We start from the raw sequence: 13,824 nt of genomic DNA, 5'->3' as shown, positions 1-13,824 counted from the left end.
TAGCTAATTCGTACAGCAGTCAGCTGCTACCAGTTCTAAATAAACAGAGACGTCATTCCGACTATATTGATATCAGAACTTCAATAGCACATCAAACACACCTTGCAGAATGCATTAAAGCTTCAACCGTATCTCTACTGCAAGGACCGTAACATAGACAAAACCTGAGGCGCAATTCACAATTTTCAAAAGTTTTCAAAATTAAAGTCTTTGCATTAAAGGGGAACATTATCACAATTTCAAAAGGGTTAAAACCATTAAAAATCAGTTCCTAGTAGCTTATTTTATTTTTCGAAGTTTTTTTTCAAAATTTTACCCATCACGCAATATCCCTAAAAAAAAGCTTCAAAGTGCCTGATTTTAACCATCGTTATATACACCCGTCCATTTTCCTGTGACGTCACATAGTGATGCCGATACAAACAAACATGGCGGATAGAACAGCAAGTTTATAGCGACATTAGCTCGGATTCAGACTCGGATTTCAGCGGCTTAAGCGATTCAACAGATTACGCATGTATTGAAACAGATGGTTGTAGTGTGGAGGCAGGTAGCGAAAACGAAATTGAAGAAGAAACTGAAGCTATTGAGCCATATCGGTTTGAACCGTATGCAAGCGAAACCGACGAAAACGACACGACAGCCAGCGACACGGGAGAAAGCGAGGACGAATTCGGCGATCGCCTTCTAACCAACGATTGGTATGTGTTTGTTTGGCATTAAAGGAAACTAACAACTATGAACTAGGTTTAGAGCATATGAAATACATTTGGCAACAACATGCACTTTGAGAGTGCAGACAGCCCAGTTTTCATCAATTAATATATTCTGTAGACATACCCTCATCCGCTCTCTTTTCCTGAAAGCTGATCTGTCCAGTCCAGTTGGAAATGCATCTGCTTTGAGTGTCGCAGGATATCCACACATTCTTGCCATCTCTGTCGTAGCATAGCTTTCGTCGGTAAAGTGTGCGGAACAAACGTCCAATTTCTTGCCACTTTCGCATCTTTGGGCCACTGGTGCAACTTGAATCCGTCCCTGTTCGTGTTGTTACACCCTCCGACAACACACCGACGAGGCATGATGTCTCCAAGGTACGGAAAACAGTCGAAAAAAAACGGAAAATAACAGAGCTGATTTGACTCGGTGTTTGTAATGTGTTTGAGAAAATGGCGGATTGCTTCCCGATGTGACGTCACATTGTGACGTCATCGCTCCGAGAGCGAATAATAGAAAGGCCTTTAATTCACCAAAATTCACCCATTTAGAGTTCGGAAATCGGTTAAAAAAATATATGGTCTTTTTTCTGCAACATCAAGGTATATATTGACGCTTACATAGGTCTGGTGATAATGTTCCCCTTTAACATGCAGAAATATGGAGAATTCCTAGCAGATAGCGCCAAATCAGTTTGCGCCGGTCTAAATATATATGTGAGGCCCGCCACGAATAAATGATTTAATTACATTTTATTTTTATTTTTTTTCAAATAATAACAATATATCCATTGTTTTTAGCACCAAGCGGTGGCATTTCTTTGGATGTCCCTGGTTCATCTGATAGCAAGATAATGCCAGGTCTGAAGCACTTCATGCCGGCCCTGCATCACGCCCTCATCAAGAACCGCGCCAATCCTCCTGTGGAGCTCTCTACAGGCGTGGAGCTGCAGGCTCAGGAATACTTAATTGGCCTAAAAGAGGGCAAGGTGCGCCAAAACACAGAATAGAGATGGCGTGCAGTTATTTTATCCGAACCCTCCGTCTGTGCGCCGCAGGTGCAACCACACCCCATGGCTGAGTACGATGAAAAAGAGGACAAGAGGAAAACGCCATTTCCAGCTCCCAAACACCACCAGCTCAACTTGGATGGATACCTGCAGTCATACCTGCACAGCCCTGGCAACTACCAGCTGTCCGTCAGCCATGCCAGGAAGATGGTGGAGGTGCACTGTAGCCACATGGAGTCTGAGGAGGTGAGGCCAGAGGTGCAAGAGGTGGTCAGCAGCAACACACAGAAGGTACACATGTTCGTTTGGACATCGTCTAATTTGTCATGGAGTCATCTTTATTTAAGGAAGTCACGGTTTGGTCCCTCAGATGCAGCAGCTGATGGACCTAGTGTTGACCAGCAAGAGGAACGCTGAGATTGAAGTAAGGCGGGAGGAAGGAGGAAGAGTAGGCGAGATGAAAAGCCTGGTGAGGAAGAGGAGAATGGAGCAGAAAATGGCAGAGCGGACACTGACATATTTGAAGGCGTCGCAGGAACGGTCAAAATGTGACAAGATTACAGGTGAGGAGATGCCACAACTGACATTTTAAACTTTAAGACATACTGGATATGCTAAGATAGAATTCTGAAGGTTACAGAAATATTAGCAGCAAAGTCCAGCTGATCATTAGTTGATTACACGATCATACTTGCCAACCCTCCTGAAAAATCTCCCGGGGCAACCATTCTCCCGAATTTCTCCTGATTTCCACCTGGACAACAATATTAAGGGCGTGCCGTGATGGCACTGCCTTTAGCGTCCTCTACAATCTGTCGACGCGTCCGCTTTTTCACCATACAAACAGCGTGCCGGCCCAGTCACATGTTGTATGCGGCTTCTGCGTACACACGAAAGCGACTGCAAGCCATACTTGGTCAACAGCCATACAGGTCACACTGAGGGTGGCCGTATAAACAACTTTAACACTGTTACAAATATGCGCCACACTGTGAACCCACACAAACAAGAATGACAAACACATTTCGGGAGAACATCCGCACCGTAACACAACATAAACACAACAGAGCAAATACCCAGAATCCCTTGCATCCCTAACTCTTCCGGGCTACAATATATACCCCCGCTACCACCAAAAACATGCACCTGGGGATAGGTTGATTGGTAACACTAAAATGGTCCCTAGTGTGTGAATGTGAGTGTGAATGTTGTCTGTCTATCTGTGTTGGCCCTGCGATGAGGTGGCGACTTGTCCAGGGTGTACCCCGCCTTCCGCCCGAATGCAGCTGAGATAGTCTCCAGCACCCCCCGCGACCCCAAAAAGGGACAAACGGTAGAAAATGGATGGATGGATGGTATGTAAATGATAATAGATCCATTTAACCATGGGTTACAAAGGCTGTTCAAAAATGGTTAGAAAGGTTCAAAATACTTAGGTATTTTGTTGCCCAAGAGAGTAAAGTCCCTCTCATGGAAAAATATCAAGAGACCTGGAAGCTTATGATGGCTGACCGAACTATTCACAACGCTTCCTTTGGAAAAAAAATACATATATGATAAAATAACAATTAAGCCTTTCCCACCAGGTCTGGGACCCCTTATTTTTTGTATGTGTAAAAAAATAAAAGATTGGACAATGATTGAGCGACTTCTCGAGTGTTTGATGTTCTTTGTGTCTTTTTTGGTGTTTTTTGTACATGTTTGTGCTTTTGTTTTTATTTTTGCAATTGAAAAACAATAATAATGTTGGCAATAAAAGGTTAAAAATGCTTTTTTGATCACAATTATATAGTCAGACAAAAACACAGGATGGCGGTGTAACAATATCAATCAGATCCAACTACTCGCTCTGATTTAAATCATTAGATTAAAGCTCTCCTGTGTCCAGGGACTTATTTCCTAAGTTTGTAAACGATAACAAAAAACACACAAAAAAAGATTATTTAGCAAATAGAAATAATGATTTATTCACTGTAACATGGACCATATACTGACTAGGGATGTCCCGATCCAGGTTTTTGCACTTCCGATCCGATACCGATATTGTTTTTGCACTTCCGATCCGATACCGATACGGACCGATACTGGCCTATCCGAGCATGTATTAAAGTTTAAAGTTATTTAGCCTACTTAGTTGTCAGAATCATGTTGAAAAGGGTTTTAGTACTCTTGATAACAACTAGCCAGCTGAATTAGGGGAGTTTGAATAATACACAATGGTTGGTAACAAGAAACTGACCTGTTTATTCAAGGATAAACACAAAATAGACAAAATTATACATGACAAATAGAAATGGCATCATTGAACTAGGGCTGGGCGATATGGCTTTTTAATATTGCGATATTTTAAGGCCATATTGCGATACACAATATATATCTCGATAGTTTGCCTTAGCCTTGAATGAACACTTGATGCATATAATCACAACAGTATGATGATTCTATGTGTCTACATTAAAACATTCTTCTTCATACTGCATTAATATATGATACTTTTAAACTTTCATGCAGAGAAGGAAATCACAACTAAAAAAATCACTATTTTTTTCATACGGTATTGATATGGAAATGTTTGCCTCGGCATTTTGATGGTGTGGGCGCGTGGCACCGAATGGAGATACGCGTCTCGACAGACGTTACAATATTTGAACAATGATGACGGAAACTGTTTTCGCTGTCGTGTCCGTGTGTCGAAAATTGTTATGCGCTTATTTTTTTATTTGATTTTGTGCGTGGCATAGATTTGCCGTGCACAGAGCGCAATTGCACAGGCACGCACCTTAGCGGCTGCGCTAGCATCACAGCTAACGTTAGCCATGCTGCTACCTCTCTGCTGGGGGAGGACGTATACGTATGTGACGTATGGCGTGACAGTATGTGACGTGTGTAAGAAGGTGCGCTTGCTGTCTGTGAGAGGGAGACACAGGAAAGAGTGAGAAGAGCCTGTCGTGTAATGTCCGCAGCTAAAAGCAACTGCGTGAGAATCCACAGACCTGTGCCTGTGGATGTGTTGAAGGTGTGCTGGAAAATGCGGAACGGAAATCAGGGAGCAGCAGAAAAGTGGAATGTATTATTTAAATCGGTGCGTTGGAAAACACGGACCGGAGTTTATTTTTTTAAACTGGATCTGGATCGGCATTTTCCCATGCCTTGCCGATACGCATTTTTTTGCAAATATCGGCGGCCAATCCGATCCAAATATCGGATCGGGACATCCCTAATACTGACACTATACTTAGTATCGTTACTGTCAATATTTGTATCAAATGAAGTTTCTCAGTTGGAACATTAAATGTCTTGTCTTTGCAGTCTATGCAATTGAATATAAGTATTTGCAAATCATTGTATTCTGTTTTTATTTACGAATTACACAATGTGCCAACTTCACTGGTTTGGGGTTTTGTATATCGTATGTCTATATCATGAAACACAAGTAGTGATGTATTGATTATTAATTAATTTGTTTGTTGCTTTTGCCTCGTAGGTGAAGGTAGTCAAGCCTCCGCCCCCCCAGGTACTCTCCCCGCTGTCATCCAGTCGGTCGGGCTGATGGGTGTGGTTCTTCGGGAAGACGGATCAGAGCTTTCCAAGAGACTTTGCAAGCTGCTGACAGGTGAGTGGACACAATGTATTTCTTCTTGTCTTCACTTTATGCTTTAGTGACAGAGTGGTCCCTGTTGCTCACTTGCCTAAGGTCAATTGCACATGGCAAGTCTTGTTGCTGTGGCTTGAGAGTTCTTCTGAATGGGTGAATTTTTGTTGTGTGTGATTCCCAACAGGTCTCAAGCAGGCTGCCCGAGGAGCGGCCACGAGAGTTCGCAATGAGGGTCCAGAGGAGATGCAGGAAGACTCATCTCCCTTCGACAGGCTGGCCGCTAAGCTGGGACTGCCTGCCAACTGTGACATTGACCTAAGGAAGCAGGACGAGCTGGAGGTCACTGATGCACCTTACGTTTTAACCGTGCAGCTTTCATTTCGCTGTATGGCGGAGCAGACTCTTCCCAATGCTTTCAGACTTTTCCTGAAGCCCACAATGAGAGTTCAACTGTGTATGTGTTTGTGTGTGCAGGATCACACAGCAGGCAGTGTGAGTAGCCTGGAGGGATTCAGTCCCAGCGGGGACCATTCTCTCCACGGAGGAGGAGGCGGAGGCCTTGCGAGGAGAGCAGGAGGGTACGAGGATGATGAGGAGCAGTGGGAGATCCCCTGGGTGCTCACCCCCATTACAGGTTAGTCTTGCTTATTTATGTACACATGCAATTATACAGATGGGTATAAGTGGGTATTTAATGATGCATTTTTGTACTTGAAGGGGCCCGATTATGCAAAACACATTTTTCTTTCCTATTCGTACCCGCTGTAGTGTATTTGAAATAAAACCTTGGAATTTGCCCATTGTTTTTTTCCATTGGGGATATCTTCGAATTATCCATATATGTAGGGGTGTAACGCATACTTGCCAACCCTCCCGGATTTTCCGGGAGACTCCCGAAATTCAGCGCCTCTCCCGAAAACCTCCCGGGACAAATTTTCTCCCGAAAATCTCCCGAAATTCAGGCGGACTCAGGTCCATGAGGACCTGAGTCCGCTAACCCACAATATAACCAGCATACCTGCCCAATCACGTTATAACTGTAGAATGATGGAGGGCGAGTTCTTGGTTTCTTATGTGGGTTTATTGTTAGGCAGTTTCATTAACTTCCTCCCAGCGCGGCAACAACACACAACAACAGCAGTCACGTTTTTGTATACCGTAAAGCAGTTCGTCTGCCGTAAACAGCAATGTTGTGACACTCTTAAACAGGACAATACTGCCATGTAGTGTTATGTGTGTGTATATGTGTAAATAAATGAACACTGAAATTAAAGTATTTTTTATATATATATATATATATATATATATATATATATATATATATATACATATAGTAAAATAAATATATATATATATATATGTGAAATACTTGACTTGGTGAATTCTAGCTGTAAATATACTCCTCCCCTTTTAGCCACGCCCCCATTCTACCCCGACCACGCCCACCCCCACCTCCCGAAATCGGAGGTCTCAAGGTTGGCAAGTATGGTGTAACGATACACAAAAATTTCGGTTCGGTACGTACCTGGGTTTAGAGGTCATGGTTCGGTTCATTTTCGGTACAGTAAGAAAACAACAAAATATAAATTTTGGGGTTATTTATTTACCAAATTTGCAAAATCTTCCACCAAAAACATTTTTCTTAGTGGAAAATTTGATGTGAAGTAATCGGAACCTTGGATAGGTCAATAATTCATAATAACATTGATTTTGATTCAATATTATGTTTTGAGCATTGACAGTTTGAAAGAAAAAAAAACAGCTTTGTTTTATTAGTCAACATTGCAACTTTTTCTAAATTACATTTAACCTTTAAGCTTTTTTATTTCACTTTTGTTGTGTTTTTGTTTATTTTAATAGTATTTTTAGAATGTGCCGTGGGCCTTTAAAACATTAGCTGTGGGCCGCAAATGGTCTCCGGGGCACACTTTTGACATCCCTGCTATAGATAATAAAAAGTTAAATGTGATAAATCTATGGATAAAAAGCAGAGCCTGGCGACGCATGAGCGTTTATCATACATGTACAGCGAGCGGTGCACATAGTGAGTTCAGAAAGCATAAGAACAAATATCTACATTTGATTATTTACATTTGATTATTTACAATCCGGGGATGTGGTGGGGGGCGGGTGTTAGTCAAGGGTTGAAGTTGACTGGAGGTGTTCTTTTAGTGCGGTTTTGAAGGAGCATAGAGATGCACTTTCTTTTACACCTGTTGGGAGTGCATTCCATATTGATGTGGCATAGAAGGAGAATGAGTTAAGACCTTTATTAAATCGGAATCTGGGTTTAAAGGGGAACATTATCACAATTTCAGAAGGGTTAAAACTATTAAAAATCAGTTCCCAGTGGCTTATTTTATTTTTCGAAGTTTTTTTCAAAATTTTACCCATCACACAATATCCCTAAAAAAAGCTTCAAAGTGCCTGATTTTAACCATCGTTATATACACCCGTCCATTTTCCTGTGACGTCACATAGTGATGCCAACACAAACAAACATGGCGGATAGAACAGCAAGTTTATAGCGACATTAGCTCGGATTCAGACTCGGATTTCAGCGGCTTAAGCGATTCAACAGATTACGAATGTATTGAAACGGATGGTTGTAGTGTGGAGGCAGGTAGCGAAAACGAAATTGAAGAAGAAACTGAAGCTATTGAGCCATATCGGTTTGAACCGTATGCAAGCGAAATCGACGAAAACGACACGACAGCCAGCGACACGGGAGAAAGCGAGGACGAACTCGGCGATCGCCTTCTAACCAACGATTGGTATGTGTTTGTTTGGCATTAAAGGAAACTAACAACTATGAACTAGGTTTACAGCATATGAAATACATTTGGCAACAACATGCACTTTGAGAGTGCAGACAGCCCAGTTTTCATCAATTAATATATTCTGTAGACATACCCTCATCCGCGCTCTTTTCCTGACAGCTGATCTGTCCAGTTTTGGAGTTGATGTCAGCAGGCCAGGGAAGCTAGGGTCGATATTCTTCTCTTGATCATCTTCGGTGGCATAAGGGACGGTGTGAGCCAAGATATCCAGGGGGTTTAGCTCGCTCGTCTGCGGGAACAAACTGCCGCCATTGCTTGCCGTGCTACCGAGGTCCTTTGTCCCTGAATTGCTCACACACTCCGGCAGATTCAATGGGGGTCTGGCAGCAGATTTCTTTGACTTTATCGTTGGAAATGCATCTGCTTTGAGTGTCGCAGGATATCCACACATTCTTGCCATCTCTGTCGTAGCATAGCTTTCGTCGGTAAAGTGTGCGGAACAAACGTCCAATTTCTTGCCACTTTCGCATCTTTGGGCCACTGGTGCAACTTGAATCCGTCCCTGTTCGTGTTGTTACACCCTCCGACAACACACCGACGAGGCATGATGTCTCCAAGGTACGGAAAACAGTCGAAAAAAACGGAAAATAACAGAGCTGATTTGACTCGGTGTTTGAGAAAATGGCGGATTGCTTCCCAACGTGACGTCATCGCTCCGAGAGCGAATAATAGAAAGGCGTTTAATTCGCCAAAATTCACCCATTTAGAGTTCGGAAATCGGCTAAAAAAATATATGGTCTTTTTTCTGCAACATCAAGGTATACATTGACGCTTACATGGTGATAATGTTCCCCTTTAACGTGGTTTGTGGAGCTTCCCCTGGTGTTGTGGTTATGGCGGTCATTTACGTTAGCTAGCTAGCAGCTAACGTCCATCCGCGGTCTGCAGTGTTTTAGCTCCTTCTAAATCACTAATCCTCACATCCAGGGCGACAAATAAAGTACGTTTCTTACAAGTATCATCCCTGCAGGACGAGGAATAGCTAAACATGCTTTACTATACACCGTAGGAGGATACAATAGCTCACCGCGAACAGCAAGCTAGCTCTTCTCAATGTAAACATTGGATCTATACATACGCCAGCTGTAATGATACCAAATTAAGTACAAAAGCCGTATATAGTCTGCAATTACATCGATATTTTTCCATTATCATAAAGTCTTTTGTCATTTTTTTATTGTCTATAAAGTCAGAAAATATGTCCCTGGACACAGGAGAACTTTATTTATGACCAGTGTATGATCCTGTAACTACTTGGTATTGGACTGATACCAAAATGTGTCGTATCACCTAAAACTAATGTAAAGTATCCAAACAACAGAATAATAAATGTTTATTATGTTTTAACAGAAGTGTAGATGTAACATGTTAAAATAGAAAGTAAGCTGATAATAACAGTAAATGAACAAGTAGATTAATAATTTTCTACCGCTTGTCCCTCATAATTTTGACAAAATAATAGGTAGATAAATGACACAATATGTTACTACATACGTCAGCAGACTAATTAGGAGTTTTTGTTTGTTTAATTACTACTAAAAGACAAGTTGTCTAGTATGTTCACTACCTTATTATATGATAACATTCTTATTTTATTGCAATAAGAAACATAGTTATGTGTCATAAGATGTTCTGTTAAAATAAAGTCAATAATGAAATCTTTTTGTGATCCATTTTATTTTGAAATACCAAAATATTGGTATCGGGTACACAACAATTTCGGTTCGGTACATACCTGGGTTTAGAGGTCACGGTTCGGTTAATTTTCGGTACAGTAAGATAAAAAACTAAATACCGGTATACATTTTCTGGTTATTTATTTACCAAAATGTGTAAACAATGGCTTTATCCTTTTAACATAACAATAACATACATATACACACACAGGGTCGATTGCCAGGGTTAATGCAGTCAATATATATAAAATAAAAACTAAATAAGATAAGGCTCAGAATTGGTTTCTTAACAAAACTGTTGTGTTTACTGAGAGGGGGTGACGGCAAACAGACACCAGGGGGCGGTATATACAATTATTTATTATATATATATAGTCAACATATATATATATATAAATAATAATAAACAATATTACTAAACTAAGGAAATGGAGTGTGAACTAGAATACAAAAGGGAATGGTGTAAGACTATGTGTAGAATTTAACTGAAGTGAGTCTTACCAACGTGTTGAACGAGATACGCGGAAGTCCAGGGGGCAGGCAGCTGATCCGGGGCGAGAGCGAGGCGTCAGAATCCAGGGGCGAGCAAGAGGTCGAGGAACGAAGGAAGCAGTCGGAGTCCAGAGGGAGATCCAGGGGAAATTGAGACGCAGGCGACGGAGGGTACTGCGGGGACACGGGAGAAGACAAGGGACAAATCAAGGCACGGAGAGGAAACACGAATATAGTAAGAGCGCATAAGGCTTACGGTACACCATGAGAAAAACTAAGTTCCCGCGACGATCCTTGGGTCCACTGGTCCTTTATTGATCTCGCTCTGATCAGTCGCAGGTGTGCAGATTGCCAGCGAGTGATTGCAGCTGGTGGCTGCAGCAGGGCGGAGACGCGCGCGGCGCGTCCCTGGATGTGCGCACCCGTGGGCGTGTCCCGAGGTGCGCACAGACGGATGAGCGGCGTTGGCAGGAGCCTGAGCCGTAACAGTATCCCCCCCCTATGGACAGATTCCAGATGTCCAACATACTCACGAAACAAGGGAGGGTGGAGGGGAGAACTGGTGGTGGGTCGCCGGCCCCAGTGTCCCCGAATCCACCGAGGACGAGTCTGATGGCGGCGGCGAGAAGAACGCCGCTGAAGCCGGCGAGGCGGGCGACCAAGGGACGGCCACCATCTAGGCCGTCGGGAAGGCGGACGTGATTGGCGCCATGGTGCGTCTCGCCGGAAACGAGGATATGACATCGGCGGCGGTGTGGAGGAAGACGTCATCGGCGAGGCAGGCGTGGAGGAAGACGTCATCGGCGAGGCAGGCGTGGAGGAAGACGTCATCGGCGGCGTGGAAGCGGCAGACGTCATCGGCGGCGTGGAAGCGGCAGACGTCATCGGCGGCGTGGAAGCGGCAGACGTCATCGGCGGCGTGGAAGCGGCAGACGTCATCGGCGGCGTGGAAGCGGCAGACGTCATCGGCGCCGTGGAAGCGGCAGACGTCATCGGCGCCGTGGAAGCGGCAGACGTCAAAGGCGTGGAAGCGGCGGACATCAAAGCCGGAGACGAGGAGGGCAGCTGAGGAGCTGGCCGAGGTGCTGAAGTCGGCGGAGCAGGCCGAGGTGCTGGAGTCGGCGGAGCAGGCCGAGGTGCTGGAGTCGGCGGAGCAGGCCGAGGTGCTGGAGTCGGCGGAGCAGGCCGAGGTGCTGGAGTCGGCGGAGCAGGCCGAGGTGCTGGAGTCGGCGGAGCAGGCCGAGGTGCTGAGGTCGAGGCCAGCCTGGGAGCTGGTGGAGACGTGGGGGCCAGCCTGGGAGCTGGTGGAGACGTGGGGGCCAGCCTGGGGACAGGTGCTAGCTCGGAGACTAGCCGAGGGGCTGGTGCTAGCTCGGACGCTAGCCGAGGGGCTGGTGCTAGCTCGGACGCTAGCCGAGGGGCTGGTGCTAGCTCGGACGCTAGCCGAGGGGCTGGTGCTAGCTCGGACGCTAGCCGAGGGGCTGGTGCTAGCTCGGACGCTAGCCGAGGGGCTGGTGCTAGCTCGGACGCTAGCCGAGGGGCTGGTGCTAGCTCGGACGCTAGCCGAGGGACAGGTGCTAGCTCGGACGCTAGCCGAGGGACAGGTGCTAGCTCGGACGCTAGCCGAGGGACAGGTGCTAGCTCGGACGCTAGCCGAGGGACAGGTGCTAGCTCGGACGCTAGCCGAGGGACAGGTGCTAGCTCGGAGGCTAGCCAGGGGACTGGTGCTAGCTCGGAGGCTAGCCAGGGGACTGGTGGTTGCGGCTGGGAAAAGCGGAAGACAGGTGGAATTAGTCTGGCAGAGGGTAGCCTGTCTTGGTGCAGCTGCGCCACCCCATCAGCACAGCCACCAGTACTACCCCCCCTCTCCGAAAGCGGATGCCAGACGCTTCTCTCTGGCTGAGGAACAGTCACTATGGGTGGGAGGAGGGTGTCCAGGCGACGGGTAAATTCCTCCTTGCTCACCTCACTGCTAAACATGCCTTTCCATGACAGTTTGGCAGGACAAGAAAACTCCTCCGGTGTGGAGCGAAAAAAAGAAAAAGACATGGTGAATGGGGCAAGAGGCAGAAAAAAGAAAAAAAAAAAATCACAGGGGGCGGAACTAAAGTCACTGGGGGCGGGGCTAAGGAACTGTGCCGTCAGGTCCTTTAATAATTTTGGCGGGAACTTACTGTTGTGTTTACTGAGAGGGGGTGACGGCAAACAGACACCAGGGGGCGGTATATACAATTATTTATTATATATATATAGTCAACATATATATATATATAAATAATAATAAACAATATTACTAAACTAAGGAAATGGAGTGTGAACTAGAATACAAAAGGGAATGGTGTAAGACTATGTGTAGAATTTAACTGAAGTGAGTGTTACCAACGTGTTGAACGAGATACGCGGAAGTCCAGGGGGCAGGCAGCTGATCCGGGGCGAGAGCGAGGCGTCAGAATCCAGGGGCGAGCAAGAGGTCGAGGAACGAAGGAAGCAGTCGGAGTCCAGAGGGAGATCCAGGGGAAATTGAGACGCAGGCGACGGAGGGTACTGCGGGGACACGGGAGAAGACAAGGGACAAATCAAGGCACGGAGAGGAAACACGAATATAGTAAGAGCGCATAAGGCTTACGGTACACCATGAGAAAAACTAAGTTCCCGCGACGATCCTTGGGTCCACTGGTCCTTTATTGATCTCGCTCTGATCAGTCGCAGGTGTGCAGATTGCCAGCGAGTGATTGCAGCTGGTGGCTGCAGCAGGGCGGAGACGCGCGCGGCGCGTCCCTGGATGTGCGCACCCGTGGGCGTGTCCCGAGGTGCGCACAGACGGATGAGCGGCGTTGGCAGGAGCCTGAGCCGTAACAAAAACCTTCCTACATATAAAGTGCAACATTTCCACATATAAAATGCAACATTAAACTGCCTCAAGTTGTTGCTCAGATTAAATAAAATGACAAAATGTTTCTTCTACATACAAAAAGTGCAACATTAAACAGTTTCAAGTCAACTCAGCCTCAGATTAACTTTTCTTTTGCCCCCCCAGCCTTTAACCCTGGTGACTTTCACTCAATTTTCCTGTTTTTTGCCAGAAAAATCAGTTTATTCACATTGTTAAAATGTCTCCAGCTGTGGAAAATACCCTTTCACTGGGCACGGAGGTAGCAGGAGGTAGTGCCTGGCTAACTTGGCAGTAAGAGGATATATGGGCTCATTGTTCTTCCACCATAGAAGTGGGTCAAAATCTAGTTTTTAATGCAATATGGTCTTAAATCTGCTGCTATAAAAACATTTGTTATTGCTTTAGCTCTGCTTGACTCGCCGCGGAGAGGCTGCTTGAATGCGGTGGGAGCTGTTTGTTAGACTTTTTCTTTGTTGAAGCGATGTTATCCATTGTTGTATCGCACCGCGAAACCGAAATGTTCCCAAACGGGAGATTTTAATGAGGCAAGAGGGTCTTCCAGCTCTGGCTTTTACATGTTGTAGTAGCCTGGTCGTTGCTAG

The 13,824-nt window shown here is 45.2% G+C and overlaps 1 protein-coding gene across 1 annotated transcript in view; it reads left to right on the top strand.

Annotated features, from left to right (window-relative positions):
• The window catches only part of tasora (transcription activation suppressor a), a 73,568-nt gene that overhangs the window by 39,155 nt on the left and 20,589 nt on the right, over positions 1-13,824 (top strand). The window contains exons 14-19 of the mRNA XM_061930670.2: positions 1,518-1,705; positions 1,775-2,017; positions 2,097-2,289; positions 5,211-5,339; positions 5,506-5,660; positions 5,796-5,955. Of these exons, the coding sequence (XP_061786654.2) occupies positions 1,518-1,705; positions 1,775-2,017; positions 2,097-2,289; positions 5,211-5,339; positions 5,506-5,660; positions 5,796-5,955 (1,068 nt within the window). The remainder of the gene's footprint in view (positions 1-1,517; positions 1,706-1,774; positions 2,018-2,096; positions 2,290-5,210; positions 5,340-5,505; positions 5,661-5,795; positions 5,956-13,824) is intronic.

Source organism: Nerophis lumbriciformis, linkage group LG03, assembly GCF_033978685.3.
Source record: "Nerophis lumbriciformis linkage group LG03, RoL_Nlum_v2.1, whole genome shotgun sequence".
In the NCBI taxonomy this organism is placed as follows: domain Eukaryota; kingdom Metazoa; phylum Chordata; class Actinopteri; order Syngnathiformes; family Syngnathidae; genus Nerophis; species Nerophis lumbriciformis.
The sequence above is the reverse complement of the archived record's forward strand: the minus strand, read 5'-3'. Positions and strand labels throughout refer to the sequence as shown.